The sequence below is a fragment of the Oppia nitens genome, unplaced genomic scaffold (genome assembly GCF_028296485.1).
Source record: "Oppia nitens isolate AA-2021 unplaced genomic scaffold, nextdenovo-longstitch-racon4-pilon3 scaffold13_pilon_pilon_pilon, whole genome shotgun sequence".
NCBI lineage: Eukaryota > Metazoa > Arthropoda > Arachnida > Sarcoptiformes > Oppiidae > Oppia > Oppia nitens.
This window is the reverse complement of record NW_026533192.1, coordinates 1,523,465-1,544,186: the sequence shown is the minus strand read 5'-3', so window position 1 is coordinate 1,544,186 and position 20,722 is coordinate 1,523,465. Positions and strand designations below refer to the sequence as shown.

The 20,722-nt window shown below is 21.8% G+C and overlaps 1 protein-coding gene across 1 annotated transcript; it reads right to left on the bottom strand.

Annotated features, from left to right (window-relative positions):
• Positions 1-472: 472 nt before the first annotated feature.
• Positions 473-20,545, bottom strand: LOC128960185 (RYamide receptor-like). The gene is made up of 3 exons (XM_054306259.1): positions 20,148-20,545; positions 945-1,308; positions 473-487 (listed from the first exon to the last, which is right to left on the bottom strand). Exons 1-3 carry the CDS (start codon positions 20,543-20,545, stop codon positions 473-475), a joined length of 777 nt encoding a protein of 258 aa, XP_054162234.1.
• Between the last annotated feature and the right edge of the window lie 177 nt (positions 20,546-20,722).

The following is a 20,722-nucleotide window of genomic DNA, read 5'->3' as shown; positions in this document are numbered from 1 at the left end:
CAACTCAAATACAGTAGAGTCTAACTATTTTAACAAAAATTACAAAAACAATTAATATTATATTAGAATATGCATTTAATTAATATAATTATATACCAAACAACTTTTCAATATATACACTAAAATATTCTTGAATAAGTTTTCAAAATTTTAAATTTTAAATTATACTATTTGTATATTAAATATGATTTTMTTTTATTGTATATAAAGTTATAAATTATTTCAAGTATTTATGTTTTATACAAATACATATTATTCTAAATTTGTAATATTTATATATAAATTTATATAACTTTTTAAAAATAAAAAGTATTCCCTATAAATACATATTATAATAACTTGTTATTACTCTTTTTGTATTAAAATTTATAAAAAAAAATAATTTATTCTCAGTTATTTTTTATATTTAAAATAAAATGTAATTTATACAATTTGTAACATAAAATATTAATTTATAATTACTAAACTGTGACTATGTCTGCAAAATCTATAAAATGTCAAATTTAAAAAAATAATTATGATTTTTCAATAAACACAAATTTTAGAAAATACTATGTTTTAATATGGTATTAAAATTAATTTATAAAAAAATATTTTTATAATAATTGAAATCCTATAGTCTTAAACAGTGTAAAGTCTATTGACATTTTGGTTAAACACATAAATTTATATCTGACATGTAATTAAAATTATATCATCTATAAAATGATTTTCCAGTTTCATATACTCTTAGTCTGTCAACTAATGGATTGTAAAATATAATGTTATGTTTTTAGTCATAAAAATAAAAATAATTACTGTTAGATAATATGTTAAATTGTTTATTAACTATGAATTATTGTTAATATATGTCAATATTAATGGTCTTAAAAAATTATTTACACCCATAAAATTGTTAATACAGTACAATAAATAACTAGAAAATAGTGTTTATTAAGATATACCTTATCTTTACGATTCCGTTGGGTGTCATCTCTTTGTTTGTCTGAATTACCGGGAATTACGTGACGCCAGATATGGAAAGCGATAGACGAGTAGACAAACACTAGTATTGATAGCGGCAAAGCAAATGTGGTCACAAATACTATTACAGTATAACTACGACCCCAGTTATCGTCCCATACTTCACGACAGTCGTACATAAGCTGATCGCCATAAATAAAAGGAACGGCCCGGGAGTACAACAGTTGGGCGCCGCCCACTAACATACCGGTCAACCACAACAATGATATGAGAAACCACTTATTATTACGAAGCCATTCGCTAATAGTTGACGCCTCCCGAAGTGGATGTATTATAGCGTTATATCTGATTATTTAAATTTTGTAATTAAATAAAGTTAAAACAAAATTATTATATTTTTAATGTATTTATTTATTTTGTCTGTTTCTCTGTTTGTGTGTTTGTATTTCTGTAGCTTTTATTTAGCAATTTTAAAATTATGACTATATATATTGTAATTGTATTAGATTTACTGATTAAATAATGTATTAGTTTTTAAAGAACCTGGTCCAATTTGTCAAAATAGACAATAAATATTTCTTTAGAAAATATACTTTTATAAACTTAATTTATATCTCTATTAATAAGTAAGCGATTAAAAGAGATAAATATATTTATAGATACAATAAGCAGTTAAGATAACAATTACAACTATTTTCTAAAAATTTGATCTGGCAATGCTATGTAGCATTCTCAACTAGTTAAAACATATTCAATATATAAATAAAATAAAATCAATAAATTTATAAAATGCTGACTTAATACTATATATAAACTTAATTTATAATCTTATAATGGCTAATAAATGGCTAAAACTATTGAATAATACTTAAGTACAAAAAATATGGTTTTAAAAATGATAAAATATTACAAAATATTAGAGTAAGGCGTTGTTCACATATTACGTTCGCAGTTTTTAAAAAATCTAGACCCCCTCCCCCCCCTATGTTCGCAATTGTTCGCATGTAATGATATTTAAAAATTACGTTCGCATGTCCTTAACCCCCCACCATTTAAATAAATATTTTATAAAATTATTTTCACTTTTAAAATAATCAAATAATAAAATAAATTAATATTATTCAAAAGTCATATATTTATTCAAAATTAGTTATTAAACCGTTTATCAAAGGATTAAGTTTACTCAAAATTAATCCCTTAGATTCATTCATTATTTAAATGCGAACGTTCTTATAGATTTTACCCCCCTCCCCCTCGTTCGCAAAAGTTCGCTTTGGCCGACCCCACCCCCTCACCTCAAGTGCGAACGTAATATGTGAACAACGCCTAAGTAAAGAATTGTTACATGAATTTAATTTATTTAAATATTCAACTCTAAGTGTTAATAGTTATATTATAATATAAATTATATAACAACCCCCCCCCCTTAACAAAGATCTTTGTTAGGGAGGGCTGTAGGACAGATGTTGGGTCACAAAGGACCTAACAGTCCTTTGTGTGTCCCAACACTGTCAGTATGTGTTTGGGCACTGATCGGTGTAGTTGTCTCTCATAGAGAGACAACTAGTTTTAATATATAAAATATATATATATTTATTTTTTATATATATATAATTATAACAATTATTATAATTATTATTAGTATTATTATAATTATTACTATTAGTGTTATTATTATTATTATTATTAAAATTAATAATATTGTGACGACTACTACTACTACTACTACTACTACTACTACTACTAAATTTAGGGTATGTCTGCTCTCTATCTCTCTCTTTCTCACTCTCTTAATTAATTAATTATTATTATTATTATTACTATTACTATTATTATTAAACTCTAAACTTTTTATAAGTTTTTAATAAACTTTTATATATATATATATATATATATTGTCACACTATATATATATATATTGTTACACTATCTATATGTATATACCGTTATATAGTACCGGCATTTGCGCACTTATACTTTCTTTGTTCTCAATATATTTCTATATAATTATTGATTTTTACCTTATCCGCCATTTTAATTTCACAATACAATAATCAATAATATATTATTTAGTATGTATATATACTACAAATTTAATTTATCAATATCTCATTAATTATTAATCGTAATTAAATATAGTAAGAAGTGCCGGTATCCGGTCAAAGCCTAACACATACATCTTTCCCAAATTACTGTAATAACAACAATTCAGTAAATTACAATTAACTGCCATAACGTTAAACTCAATTCACCTGTCAATCATCTGAAAGTACGCTGCCTACGAATTCGTAGCCATAGACAACTACCAGTGGCGGATACATAAAACATCAGTAATCTAAAATCAATACTCAGCCTTCATAGTGCTTTTTATTATCGATTGATGTCTCAAAACGCGTATATAAACCCCTATTTTCAACACAAAATCACGATTAAGTTGACTGCTAAACAAGTTCACGTCTCATTGAAGAGTTTTGGGCCTGCTATCCGAACTCACGCCTAGCAAACCTTTATTGTTTTATCTCTATAATACTACAATACTGTATTTATGCTAAAGTGAACTCAAGACATCATCACAATTCAACTGTGGCGATTATCTCTGAACATCTCCAGAATCAGGCACTGGTGGCCATCCACGACGGCGACACCGGTCTCTTATCTCTCTCTTTCATGGTTTTATTTGATGAGTCAATTTAAGTCAAGTAATTAAATGTTTTAATCTATTCAAATGATTTATTTAAATTATTGAGCGATTATGCGGGCGACGGCCATTCTGGCGGCGGCGCAGGCAGAGAGTAGCGTTGCAAATAAATAATATGTATTAAAGCGTCGATTTCGTTTCACCGTACCTTTGGGTCGGCCAGTAGGATTCTTGTAACCCTGCTCTGCCGACTGAATCGGTACTCGAGGTTCGCCGATTACACCGCATGTGATGTGGTGGCGGTGCACCGGTAGTGCGGTTGTACCGTATTCTTTTTATTAGTATAGTATTGAGTTACTGAGACTAGTCCTACGCATTAGTGACTGTTCAGTAGATAGATAGCAGCCAGCGGGCGCCGATTACCGACGGCAGCCGGGCAGGGGCGCAGCGTTTAATATACATGTTCAATGCAATCGAGATGATTCGATTGTATATTGGTAGACTCGGCGGTCGACGCCAGTAGAGTTCTTGTAACTCTGCTCTGCGGCGATTGGCTGGGTGGGGGATCGACAGAAACTTGGTGGCCGGGGCCAGTAGAGTTCTTGTAACTCTGCTCTGCCTTGACTAACCCGGTGGGGGATCGACAGAAACTTGGTGGTCGGGGCCAGTAGAGTTCTTGTAACTCTGCTCTGCCTTGGCTAACCCGGTGGGGGATCTTCAAAATGGCCGACGATACGGTTCGAGCCAATAGTGTAGGAGGTTAGGTATACAGGTTAGGGTTTGGGTATATGCGCATGAATATGCGTATCGTGTAAAATATGGTTATAGACGTTGTAGTCAACATAGACACGCGTCTGGGGTTAGGAAGTGCCGATCGGTACGGCACTTGCGCGTATTAACTGAGTTATATGAAACTCAATAAGTAGATAATGAGTTTTACTCATTATCATTGGTTAGCATCGGTGGCTATGACCCACGTGTATGCGCGGTGTAGGTTTTATATTGCTAGCGTGTGTACGGTTTGTATGCTGTAATATACAGTATATAAATATATTTATAGGACAACCTATAGGTTTGTCTATTATTTCTGTAATATAGTGTATATACGTTCCTATACGTATTATTTAATATTAATTTGTATATTTGGTCGATTATTTAATATAGTAATCGATTTGATTAAAATCTTAGTCATTGGTATTTGATACTTAATACAGACCAATGACTATATAACCTATGATAGTATTATTACTATTTAATTATTATAGTATTATTTATATAATGATTGAATCTTTGATATTTTTTATTGATAACGTTTGGTAATTAAATATGAATGTATGAGAGGGTATTGGTGTGTATATATATATGGATATATATATATATATATTTAATAAGGTACGGATATAGGTAGTATACGATATATATATTTTATTGAAATTAGAATTGAGATAATAGTTGTAATTATTTTAAGTATAGATTTATTTAATATTCGAATTACTTTAATAATTATTTAATATATTAACTTATAAAGTATATACATTTAAGTAATAATAGGTTAGGTTAGGTTAAATTAGGTTAAGTTAGATTGGGATTAATATATAAGATTTTAGTTGCTTTACTTTTAATAACAATTATTTTAGTTCGTCAGACTTAGTCTACTTATTATGTAGCATTAATAGTTATATTTATTCTATTGTTTATTAATTAAGATTAATTAGTCAGTTAGTTAATTGATTGATTAAATGATTGATTGAATAATCGGTTGTTTGGTTGATTGGTTGATTGGTTAGTTGATTTGTTGGTTATATGTTTTATAGTTATGATTAGATTTAATTTTAAAGCGAACTATTGTTTGATAGGACTTAGGATAGAAATTCAATTGATTTAAATTCAGATATTTTATTTAGGTTTATATAATAAACAGTTTAATTTACATCTTAGCAAGTGTTTAGTTTACTGGTTACTAGTTATATATTAAACATATATAACAACGATTGAATGTATTGAATATATTATAAATTATTTGTTTGGTGTCACCTTTAATGTAAACAGTAGTGGACATTTCAATGAAATTAATAAGATTCGTAACGATTACATAATAAGTAATAGATTTATGGATAAAATAGATTTATATCTTTATACGACAATAATGATTTATATTAATAAGTTTTTTATTAACAACATAACAGTGATTGTATTTGAGTTGAGTTTAGTCATGGTTTGAGTCTAGACATTAGATTGTCGGTTGATATTGGTAATATCAGTAATTAAACTGATTCGGTTAAATATCAGGAATAAACACAAATCGGGTTGAGTTTTAGAAATGTAGCGGTTAAGTGGGGATTCAATAAATCTAGCTTGATTGTGACACTTGTAAGACTCAAATATATAATTTGTTTAAGTGATTTGTTGGGAATTATGATTCCCATTATATTAGAGAAATGAGTTGATTATTAGAAGATAGATTGGATTAGATTGTACCGAACATACATTGCATCATATTTATAGATATGAGGGTATGGCGGACGTGGTTATATGTATGAAAATAAATGATTGATTTGATACAGAGATTGATTCAATATTGCATCACATGTATATAGGTGTGGGGGTCGTCCTTTCATTGCACTGTATGAGTTCAATACGGGGGTCAGGCCGACATTGCATCACATTTATATGGGTGTGGGGATTGTCTCGATATTGTACTGTATTTAGAGTTGATAGATATATCCTTAGCAATTACTGGGGTAGGCACTGGACCAATATTGGCGGCCGATCCGGTAAAGACTTGAGTTGTAATGATAGTATATAGCAAACAGCAGTTGAGTTAATATAGATTAAATGTTTGTCAAGTTAGTCATGGACAGGGTACATGGGATATTTATATAATGTATTTAGATTATAGACCCGATTGATGTGGTCTTTTGTAGGTAGTCAGGCGGGTCTAAAGGAAATGGCCGGCAGCCGTGGCTAACCATAGTATTTGGATTAGTGTTGTTTTATACTCTGAGACGACTACCATGATTTACGTCTTATTAATATTAATTGGTTCTGTTATAGATTTTAATCATTAGTTGAATATAGATAGGTGTTGTGAGTATCTAAAGAATATGAGTGAATTTCTTTGTGAATTGTATTGATTTTTGAGAATAGTTATAGGCGTATACTGTGTGTATATGAGTTTATTGTTGGATGGATTATTGAAATTGAGATAGAATATAGATTTATTTGAGGTACTTTGTGTGCTTTAAAGTTGAGATAATTAAGATTGAGTATTGTTGTATTGAATTCCTGATAATAAGATAACCTACTATAATATCAACACTTAGACCGACCAGATTATCATTATTACCTTATTAAATTACTGTCATTTTTATTGCCAATAATATAACTTTACATTAGATATCATTTTATAAGTAACCTGTAAGTGGACTTAATATTAGTAATTGAGAATAATAACTAGAATAGGATTCCGGCCGCCTAGCCAACGGTCGATGATATAAGTGGTCTGTTACCACATACTGGTTCCTGATCCATAAAAATCAGGTGGTGGAAGCTACAACCCCCATTCAAGCAGAATCCAGAGGGCATATGTGCGACCATTGCTTACGAATTATATAATTTTGAGTATTAGTTAAGTGAGTTGTATCAAACGGCACCGGAAATACCGGTCCGGACTTATGATAATTTTTATTGGGAGTAAAAAGCAATGGCGTATGTCAGTTCTCTCTGCTTGTCTTATTAATAATATAATAATAAAAGATAGACTAAAATCTAGTCATCACAATATTAAACTTTCAATATGATAATGTCAATCAATAAGAGAGTGGATATCTAAAACAAATTGTTAAATTTTTTAAAACAATTTTTATAATAGTTCTTTCCATACAAAACTACATATTTTACTTATTTTAGAAAAATAATATTAATTAGAGTAAGTTTATTTTTAATCAAATAATTATCATATATGTTGGTCCAAATGTGTCTACTTTTCAAATAAATTTAAATCATTGTATAATTCTAACTTTTTATATTAAAAAATAAGGTAAGGCAAAAATTATGCTTTTAAACGTAAAAAATGTTGATATTATTAAATTAAACCAATCTAAAATTTAATCTAATCAATATTTTATGTTTATTTAACATGTCTACTTTATAAAAAACAAAATAAAATGTAAAATTCATACATTACTATTAATAATAATTTTTTTAAAAAGTACACCAAAATAGATTGTTTTATATGAAAAGACCTTATATGTAAAAAGTTATAATTAATGATAAATCAATAATTATTTAATGTATTCAAAATGATTTATAACTAAGGAATCAAAATCTAAATACTATAAAATATTGTTATAATCTTTATTTATAAATTTTTATTTGTCAAATATTGCATTTAAATATTAAAATTAAATATTTTAAAGTAATATAAATACTAAAATACTAAAAATGATGTAAAAATATTTAAATCGTATAGTTTTAAGATTTATAAAAATTTCTTTTTAAAGTTACTTTATTATAATTGACAATCAATTTTAATATGCTATGCAAATTAAAATTTCACAAAAATAATTTAAAATTTATTATAGCATAAATTTTATGTGTAAATATAATAACTATAAATATTATATAAAGTATTAGTTGTATTATACAATTTTTAAATTTTAAATTTTCTAATTACAACTTGTAATATTGAATATTGTGATATTTTTTTAAAAAATGCAAAGTTGTTTTATAGTAATTTCAAGCTTTATATAATTTAATTTTTATTATTATGTTATGTAACAAAACACAAAAATATATTAAAAATAATTCAGTAAATAATATAAATTAATACAATAAATATATTAAAATTGTCTGCTTAATTAAAGTCTAGAAAGTATTAAATCGGAATTAATTGTTTATATAAAAAATAAAGAGAATACGTTGTATTGTTTTTAATAATGCTATAAAATAAAAAACAATTGAGTAAAATAGTAATTAAATGTTATGTTAAGAAAACTGATAAACAATTGCTTTAATATTTATTTCTTGTTTTTGTTGTTAATTTAGTTATAATCTCTGCGTGAGATTAGAGAAAAAATGAGGAGTTATTAAGTAATGAAAGTATATATATATATATCAATTAATAGCTAAAATGTTAACCAATACTTTACAAATATTTATATAAAACAAATGTAGAGCAAAATTATTAAAATATTACATAAAAACAAATAGTTAATTTAAGTCATATGTAAACATTTATGAGATATTAATTAAATTATAAGCATTGCTTTTTTATTTTTAATCTCAATTTACTATTTATTGATGACGCATACAAACTATTTAATTTTAAGTGTGTTATGTGCTTATGTTTTTACTCAATTCATAAATAATATATTAAGTTAGAGAGATATACTGTACATTCAATTACATTTTGAGTAAATAAGTTAACATAATCTACAGTAATCTGTAGTATCTAATAGATAAAGTAGATTTAAATTTAAATCAATTATAATTAACTGATTTGGCATTTATTTACGATTTGATATAAATATTTATATTGTTAAAAGAATTAAAGAATATGTTATATTAAATTTCATACAGAATTATATGAATAATATGAAACAAATAATGTTTCAATGATTAAATGATATCATTTTCTAATTTTATAATACGATTCTTATGATAAAAAGAATATATATTTTTTATAAATATATAATTAACTAAATATTAAATATAAAATAGTTTTATAATAGAATATTTAATATTTTGTATTATAGTAATACTAAATATAAATTTATAAAATCAACATTTCATTAATAATTGATGATATGTACAAACTATAAATACTGTATAAACTTTTTTAAAAATGCAAAAATCAACATTTATGAAAAATGTATATTATTTATATTTTGTAATAAATTGAATTTATTATTAATTTTGAAACGGTTTAAATGCAATCTCTTGCCGCCAACCACTGGCCAACTGGAGAGCAGTTTTCACGGGTTTGCAACTAAGACACGGGGAAAACAATTAAAGGGGTAAAACATACAATAATAAGGGAACTCAACAACAATAGGGCGGCCAAATAATAACCAAATAATAGGCAAAACAGACATACAATCCATTAAACACTTTATTAACTATAAATTAAAACTCTAATATTATTATTACCCAAAAAAAATTACTAACTAGAAGTATAATTATATATTGATTAATCTGTTGTCAACCAAATCTATTTCATTTAATTTTATAAAACATATATAATAAATGTTATTTGTTACTATCGAAACTCAATACATTATTTAATATATTTTGTAATTTCAACATTTTAAAAATAAATATTTAATTAAAACTTCAAAACGTTTATAATACATAGAAATACACAATTTTTACAATATCTTTAGAATTTTTCAATAAAATAATTGAAATATAATTATTTTTATTATTAAAGTATTAAATTGTTTACAACTATCAAGTATTAACAAATGTATTTTGAAATAAAACATTTGTCATACCTAAGGCCAAATAAAAAAACAATGTAAACGTATATTATATAGAAAATTATATTAAATCAAACAACAAATTATAAAACTTTGACAATTTATTGTATAATTAATATATAAATAAACTGTTAAATTCACAAATAAAAACATTTTATAAAATATCAATATTTAATGCAAACTATAATATAATTTCTTCAATTATTAATATAAGATTTTCTTTGAATTGCTTTATTTTTAAGATTATAAGTGTATATAATTAATACATAGAATTGTATTCCTGGCTCTGTATCGTACAATGAGGTGTTGCATAACCAACACAACTATATTTTCCGAGATATAATTTTTCAGATAACAAATAATTTTTGTCTATTTGTTATGTTTGACTAATTTCTAATTTCAAATTAATTAAAAATTTATTTAATGTACTCTAACATCAATATCATAATATCAAATATATAGCTTAAATTGTATCTTTTTTACTATTGACATATATTTCATAATTTATACTATAGTATATTTACTATGTTAACAATATATGTAATCAATATTTGTACATTAAATATATTATTAATAACTAGTAAAAAGTACTATTAATAATATTATAATCATTTTATTTATATAATAATATTATTTAATAATGATCTTATGTTTAATTAAATATCAAATGTTTTATTCAAATACAGTATATATAACTCATAAATATTGTAAAATAAAATATAAATTATAAACACACAAAATTCAATAGTAATTCTTTTATAAATATTTATAAATACTTTTTTAAACTCTTAATTTATATCATTTAATTTTCTAATAAATTATTTTTTTCAATTTATAAAAATTTTGTACTTTTAAAATATCTAATATTTTTCAATTTACACTAACATTTGAAAAAACATTAAATTATATATCAATTTATAAAATTCAGTGATGTTTTTTAAAAACAAATTTGTTTTCATGGTTCAAATATTTTTTAAATTGAAAAATAAAATACACTGAATATGTATTTTTATCAACTTTCTTGTTAATGTTTATGTAGAGATATGATAGTTTAAATGTAAAAATCAATATAAATAACACATTGTCTATACTGTTTATATGTTTACAAAAATTTACAGAAAATATTATTGTTATAATTCAATAAATATAATAAGATAGACTAAATTGAAACCTAATAATAAAAATGTTAATTTTTAAATTAAAATTATTTCCACGGATAAATTATAAATTCAAAATCATAAAAATCTTTTTAAAAATATGTTAATAATAAATTTTAAATTACTTCTAGAAAATTATGTTAAAAAATCTTATATTTGTTGTTTTTCTATAAATGTAGCAAAAATATATTATAGAAAATATATTATAATATTTACGACTATAATAAAATATTTATTAGATCTATATTTTCAAGTCAATCAACAAAAATACAGTACTTTTCTGAAAATAAGATATAAATATAAATAAAAAGTATAAAAAACAAAAAATACATTAAATAAATACAAATATTATTATAAACTTTATCTTATATTTACAAACTTTTCCACTAATATTTATATATTATACAATATGTAAAATACTAAAAAATAACATAAAATTCACAAATAGTTTTTAGAAAAACATTAAATTGTATTTAAATTGTATATTTTAATTGTAAACTATTAATTAATTTTTTACAACACATTTTTATAAATCAAGATTCTTTTAGAGATATTTAAATCAATAAAATTATATATTAAAAATAAAGTAAATTTACTATAATTTTTTATATTAAAATTTAAAAGTGTTTTCGTTATTAAGTGTTTTAAGAGTTATTTTTATAAAGTACTATTTATGAAATTATATATAAAATTATATATTAACACTTTAATGTATAAAATTTATTGATATATTTAAGTAATAATGATTTATTGTATAATAACCAAATAATAATACATTAACATTAATAAATATTATGATTTTTTTTACTTTATTTCTTAAATAAACTTTTAATAAATAATATTAGTATTTATGACTAACAGGAATAATAAATACAATACAATTTAGTACTGCAACTAAATCTACAATTAAATACATTATATTAATATTACAATTGTCAGCATTTTTATTTTGTTGTATTCTTAAGGAAATATCATTACTTGAAATGATTTATTGGGTTTTATTCAAAAATATTATATTATTTTTGGTAAACAAATAATCGGTAAAATTCAACGATAGATAAGAATTTTTATAAAGACTTTCATTAATAATATTCAGATAAATATGATTGCATTCCTAGTATTAACTGACAGCTCATGAATATATTGTTTGAACAAAATATTGTCAAATTAACTAAAAATATTATATTCATTATATAAAATATAGTGAGTGAGTGAGTGAGTGAGTGAGTGAGTGAGTGAGTGAGTGAGTGAGTGAGTGAGTGAGTGAGTGAGTGAGTGAGTGAGTGAGTGAGTGAGTGAGTGATAAAGTAAAAAAGGTTTTAAGACATTGAAAGACTATTTTGTTGTTGTTATTTGTATTCAAATTTTGTCGCAATTATGATATGTATGTTTAGAATATGTTATTTAGTGGTATATGTCTGACCTGACAACCAAACATCTCTTGAATATCAAATCAATATTTTTTAACAATATATTCAATTATTTACGAAATATGCCAAACATTAATGCATTAGATTTTATTTATTTGTAAAAAACATTTTCAATATATAAAATCAATTTAAAAGGACATGTCCAGAAAAGAGATTGAAATATATTGTTATGGATATTGAATATTGTTGTGACAAAATTATAATATATAAAATCATTTAAAATAAAATAAGTTCTTGTTTATATACATAAATAAATAATTAAAATATGATAAAAATAATAAAAAATGATAAAAATAAAATACATATTAGTAATTTACAAAAATAAAAAATCATAAAATAAGTTATATAATGTTTATTAAAATTTTCAGATATTGTTGTTATAATAATACTATTCTCATATTTTAATTGTTATGTAATATTAATAAAGTTATTACCGCAAAATTTTTTATTATTCTCTCTTGAGTTATGAAACAAAATTACAATATTTATATATAAATTCCGTATGATTTACATATAAGTAGATTATACTGTATRATAAATAATTTGATTTGAAAAATATTTTGTTTGTGATCGCTTTATAACGAATAAATAGTAATCATAATATAATAAATAAAATATCATTATATATATTTGTAGTACTATCTTTTCATTAATTTATATTAATTTAATATTATTATCACATTATGCTCCACTTATACAGTATATTATGTTTGTTAATATACTCAGTTAATATTCTCAAAGTTTATTTTATTTTTATGAAAATCTATCGAAATAATTAAAAATAAGATTTTTAAATTGTAAATTATAAATGTGTTAAATTAAAACAATTATTTAAATTATTATTATGCTTATAATTGATTTTTATTATCATATTTTAACAAAATGTATTATTTAATTATAATATCAATAATTAAAGTTATAGATTAATTAAAATTTAATATATTTTGTGATATATTAAATATAAAAATTGAGATAATTGTACAGTTATATTAACAAAAATATAAATTTCTTTTACAAATAAGACGTCTAGATTTTTGGATAATATTTTGGATGTAATTGCAAAATATTTAGATAAAACTGTTATTTTCTATATAATTCTCTGACAATCAAATTTAATTAACACTAACTTTTTTCAGACTCATCATATAAACTGCATATAATTTAGAAATTTCATCTCAAATTCATGTAATTTATTATATTAATTAATTAACATACTGTATATTGATAATATTAAAGACAATTATTATAATTATAATCTATAATTATTATAATTTAATTAGTGTGGAAGTTTTTATAATAATATTTTGCTAATTAAATATAACTAATAGATATACATTTATAATAAATAATTTATATAGATATATTATTTTTGTTTAAGCTTTTATCTCATTCAATATTAACAAAATAACATTGCATCTATTTTAACTTTGTAAATATGATATGACTTTTATTGAATTAAATAATACCAACATACATTATTAATATACATAACATTATAATTGTATAATATTCTAGGAATCAATTATATAAAAGAAAATAATAAAAATCTAATAATAACCATTTCAAATATTTAGTTTTTATTATCACAATTAACCATAAATCTAATAATATACAGTATTATTTTAAAATTAATTAATATAAAGTTTGTCAATTAGTTTGACATTTAAACATATTATACGATATAAATTAAAGTTAGATCTTAATATACAGTAAGTTATCAAATTAGACTAAGTAATATAATTTACAATTTTAATTGATAAAAACTAAAAATAGTAAATAATTAAATTTTATATATATTATTTATAAATACTGTATATATAATGTAAATATAATTTACAATATTTAAATATGAAATTATAAAACTAAAAATAGTAAATAATTAAATTTTATATATATTATTTATAAATATATTATATCATTAATTATCTAATTGTTTCTATTAAAAAATTATAGACTTATTACTATGATCAAATAAATTATAAATTGTGAATTAAAAATAAAGATATAAATTTATATGATATGAATGAAAAACTTAGATATAATATATATAAATAATTATCTAATTGTTTCTATTAAAAAATTATAGACATAAAAAATAATATATATTTGATATTTATATTAATAGAATAAAAAAATATATCATAAAAATGCATGTTATAATAGAAAAATATCAATACAAACAATACAAACAACACAAACAACAATAACATCACTTAAATATTTCTCAATCTTTATATCAATCAATGTAAACGAAATGAATATTAATGTATAGATTATATAGAGTTTGGTTTGATTTCAATTGATAACATTTTTCTTATTCAAAATACTGACAATTTAATAACTATTGTTAGTTTTATGTCATTGAAGTAGTGTTGGCAAAAAAGAGAAATTTATAAAATAATAAAGAAATTTTCTAAAAGAAATTTCAATCAATGGGATCCCAAATTAATTTTGTTCTCTAGATATTTGTTATTTTGTAACAATACATTGTTTTTATAAGTAATAATTAAATATTATTATTAGTATTTTAATTATTAATTAAAGTAAATAATTATATTTTATTAAATTATATTACAATATTACAATTAAAGTATATAATAAAATGATTCAAATTTTACAAAACTGATTATTATTAAACAATTATAATTATTTTATACCCGGGTTTTCTACGAATCTTTATTCAACTATTATATAAGCAATGCATTGATAAGTACTAGTAGTTGAATAGATTCGTAGAACACTCCGGTTATATACTGTAGCCTACAGTCTGTAGGCATCACATTTTGTATAGTAGTKTACTATATATTATAGTATAATATTATATGTATAGTATGTCTAATTAATATAGTATTACAATAGCTATAGATATGGGATTTTATTCATGAGAAATTTTCTAGAAACTTTCTATTTGCCAATCTCTACATTGAAGTGATATAATATATATATATATATATATATATATATATATATATATATATATATATATATATATATATATATATATATAAGGAATTCAGTGTATTCTTCTGGGTATTAGAAACATAGCATAGTCATTGTTTTTTATATTATAAATATTGTTGGTCATAAGTTTGATAAATAATATAATAAAATGCAAAAGTTTTTTTTTGTATATTATATTCAATGAATAAATTATTTAAAAAAATAATTTAACTAATACTTATATAAATAATATAATTATAACTACATATTGATAATAATAATAATAATAATTGAAATCATATATTAAAATAATTACTTTAATTTAAAAAATTTTGATAGAGATTAAAGTGTAATATTTGCAATTTCGGAGATTTTTACATTTTTATTAATTAATTTTTATTTGATTGGTTGTTGTCATCATAATTTTATAATCAGTCGTAATAAATTTAACAATAAATTTTATGTAGACTTAATTAATCAAGTTATGACAAAATTGATACATAAAATTATTATTAATTTCCACAAATGTATTATCTCTATGATTAAAATATCAATTTATGAAAATAGTAATATTATTTTTTTTGAAATACACTCTTTTATGTTGTTTAAACAAAATTTTTAAATTCTATTGAGTACTAAACTAATACTAATATTTATTACAATTAAACAAATCTGAAATATATTCACATCTATAAAAGTTTAGTATTTCTACTTAATGTCGGCAATATTTTTTGAAGTGTATATGATTTATAAAGATTAGTTATATGTTATATAAAGCTTTACTTTGTCATTATTTATGCATATGTACAGTACATTAGATATAAAGTATATGTATTTTTAATAATTTGTTCAATAAATGTACAAAAATTGAACTTATATTTTTGTAATATTAAACCTCTATAAAACTTAGTGACAAACTATACAAATATGTATTTTATAAATAGATTTTAGAAAGTTTTACATAGAAAACATTTAATCTTTTGTATTATAATTTTTTGATATATTTACAATAAGTAAATATTAATATAATTATAGATTTTTGTTTACTGTATTTAGTATTTTCAAAAGAAATAAGTTTCAAAATAAAAATTCCTCAAATTTTACCGCAAAATATAAAAAATATTTTACTTTTACTTTATAACCGATTAGAAAAAATCTATAAATATAATTATCAATAAAAGGTACCAAAACTCAATACTACTGTAATAAACACATCATTTTATTAAAATATTTTTAATTTTCTTAAAAAATAAATTTTAGTAAAATTTAATAATACTATTTAATAATACATCTCAATATAAAGTATAATAAAAACATYTTTTTTCAAACTTTTTAATCAAATGAATGATTTAGAATTCAATAAGTTGTATGACATGAAAATATATTTCCTGGAAATTCCTAGGGAACAGAAAAAATATACAATTTCCTGGATCTCTATCTGTATTTTCATCGTATATATTTTTCTCATATTTTAATGCTTTTTTGCAATATTTTATATTATAAATAAAATAACTCAAAATATTATATTATCTTTTCCATAGTTTAGGAGCTTTCTTGTAGTTTAAAAAATAGTTTTATTTAAATTTTACTGATGAGTGACATAAATATTTTTATTTCTAAATTAAAGTAAAGTAAAGTAAACACTGAGTATTTGTTTTAAAACACTTGAATTTGCAAAAGTAAAAAATTATTTTAATAATAATATATAAATAATAAAATAATATAAAATAAAAATAACAACAATAATTATATATCTGACACAAGTATAACAATTTGATAAAACGTGTTATGACTAAATTCAATTAATTTAGTTTTAACTTAAAATTTGAGTTTTTTTAATAATATTTTTATTACTTCTATTTATTCTATTCTAAAGTTTAATACAATATAAGATTTCTTATAAAATTTTTAGTACATAAACAATATTTTACAAATAATTATTAAAATTTTTCAAAATATATTTATTAAGTATATTGAAAATTTTTAATAATTATTTGTAATAAKCACTTTAACATATATTATAATATAATGTCTTTAAAAATCATTATTATTATTTAAAATAGTTTATAATTTACTTATATATGATACATCAATGTATACTTTTGTTTAATATTATAATATGATGTTTACATTAAAGTRAAAATTAAAATAAATAATTAAATTTATTGTTAGTTTAAAAWCAAATTAATTTAATAACAAAAAATAATTATTTTTAATTAGTTCTTTTAACTAAAAAGCAAAAATTAATTGTTGAATTYTATTACAAAAATTCTATGAAATCTTTAAAACTGTTTAAAACAAATATTTAAAATCAAGTCTTTTAACAATTCAATTGTATTATTATAKTRTAAACTGATAAAATAAATTCAAAATAAATAATTAGAAATAATCAGGTACAATTATTTCTTATTAAAACACTAAAAATACTGTAATATATAAATAAATTTAGACAAATAAGAAAAATTTTAAAAAATTGTTACAATTTAATTATATCAACATAAAATCAGATTGAAATGATAACATTATACTGTATATACAATAATAGTATATGTTTTTGTAAATACTAGATTTTTTAATGCAGCCATAGAGTTAGTCAGATAATACTTAAATAATATTATTTAAGTTTTTATTTTTTAAATCCGACAGATTATCGCTGATGCAGACATTGACATGAAAATTCAATTATCAATAATATTGTATGAAAACATATTACAATTATTATCTTATTATTAAAAGTAGCAGATAAAATAGATGATATATCATAATAATGCACATAAAATAATAACCATTTTGTGACCACCAATTATTAGGTTATCAGTCCTAAAGTGTATACAGAAATACATTATATTATAGTTATAACTTATAATGTACTATATTATAGTAATAGTATTTATATTATATACCGTAATGGTATATCAGTTTAGTATTAGATCAAACTTATTTCATTACTTCTATGATTGTTTGATTACTTTTTATATTATGTATGTTTTAATAGACATTATTACTAAATATTATATATTGAATATGTTTTATATACTGATTAGACAATGTGTGTCATAATAATGTGCTATTGTTTCTGGAGATTAAAATCTTATATCAATTCATTATTTGATAGATAACAGCATTTGTAATGTATACACAAATATAAAGTCTTAATGAAAGGCAATGTCATAATAAATCGTGGATTTGTTGGGAAAGCAGTTTCCGAAATGGAAATGACTTCATAATAATAAAAAACAATAAACTTATTGTCATTATTGGCAAACAATGTTTTATTTTATTTCTACATTTTCACCAAACAATTGAATTAATCAAATCAAACAAAACATTTAGTAAACAGAAATTAATGCATTAAATATTTATATTAAAAGCAGTTTTACAGCTTTTATACAGCTATTTACTGTATATTCCCATAATTTTATACTAAATAATAAATTTACTTTTAATATTTTTTTTATAGTTTATTGCTTTTAAAATGTTATCAAAATTTAATAAGTAGCTATAGCAATAGACATTGGCAAATAGAAAGTTTCTAATTAATTTCCCTGACAAATTTCCTAGAAATTTTCTCATGAATAAATTTCTATAGAAATTTAACTTTATTGTTATACAATGGGATCCCCATACCTATAGCTATTGTAATACTATATGAATGATACATAATACTATACATATAAATTATATGATATAATATTATACTATAGTATACTACTATACAAAATGGGATACATATATATATAAAATAATTATAATTATTTAATAATAATCATTTTTGTAAAATATTATTCATCATTTTATTATATATATATCATAGTTTAATATAATTTAATTAATTAATTTTTATCTTTAATTATTAATTAAAATACTAATAATAATATTTAAATATTAATTGTAAAAACAATGTATGTTACAAGGTAACAAAATTAACATTAGGATCATAGAAAGGATTTTTTAGAAACTTTCTAGAAATTTCTCTATAATTTTATAAATTTTTCTTTTTTGCCAATACTAAATAGCAATAATAATATAGTATAATAAAATCACTAAATAATGTGAATGTAATGTCAAAGTGACAATTATTGTGATTTACAATATTATCGTGTAATATAAAGATTTTATTTTTGCACAAATAATTTTAAATTTTATATATGTATAACAACTTTGGACAATCAATTGATGTGATTTTACGCCCTATAAAATTATACATATTTATTGCTATTATTTAATAAATTGTGAGCGACTGTTAAAAAATGTTTCATTATTTTATTTTTATGTATTCAGAGTTATGTTAAAGTGAATGATGTGAGTTATAAAGTAATGTGTAGACTGGGTTAGGGAGGAAATGGATAGTAAGAAAAAATGTAATAAAATTAATGATTTTATCAGTTCGTTAGATAACAACAATTGATAGACAAAATATAGAAAAATTATATCTTTTAAATCTGAAATATTTATTGATGATATAATACAGATAAATATTTTAATACATTTGTATAMTTAAAATGTTTTTAATTTAATTTTAAGAATTATTATGACTTACCTATCGATACCAATGACAGTGAGAGTCCAAACACTTACAAATACAGAGCAAGTTTGAGCAAAGTTGACGATAGGACACAACTGTGTGGAAAAGATCCAGTGATTCAACATAAAGCTTGTGTATGTAAATGGTATGGACAGGAGGGACAACACTATGTCAGACACCGATAAATTAATCAAATATTTCCACAGCTCTGATGAAATGCGATCGCCTTTTAATAGGACAACAATTGTAACCAAATTACTGGTCAATGATATGAAGGCAGTGGTCGAGTAGATGACAATAAGTATGACCTGATAGGGCCAGAACTCCAGTGCCTCCAATACTGGCAGTTCTGAACTAGTTTTGGTGTCATTTAATGATTTATTTCGGTTCTCTATATACTTAATGGCATCCATTAGATCTGTAAAATCTCTTTGAATAAACCATTAAAATCTTCATTCAATATATATTTTTTAAAATAAATTTATTTACAAATCGAAAGATTTTTTTATGAATATTTGACTCCAAAGGAATAGGTTTTCAAATAAAATATTATTTTTTTCTTAAGGCTTTTATTGTTAGAAACTATTTTT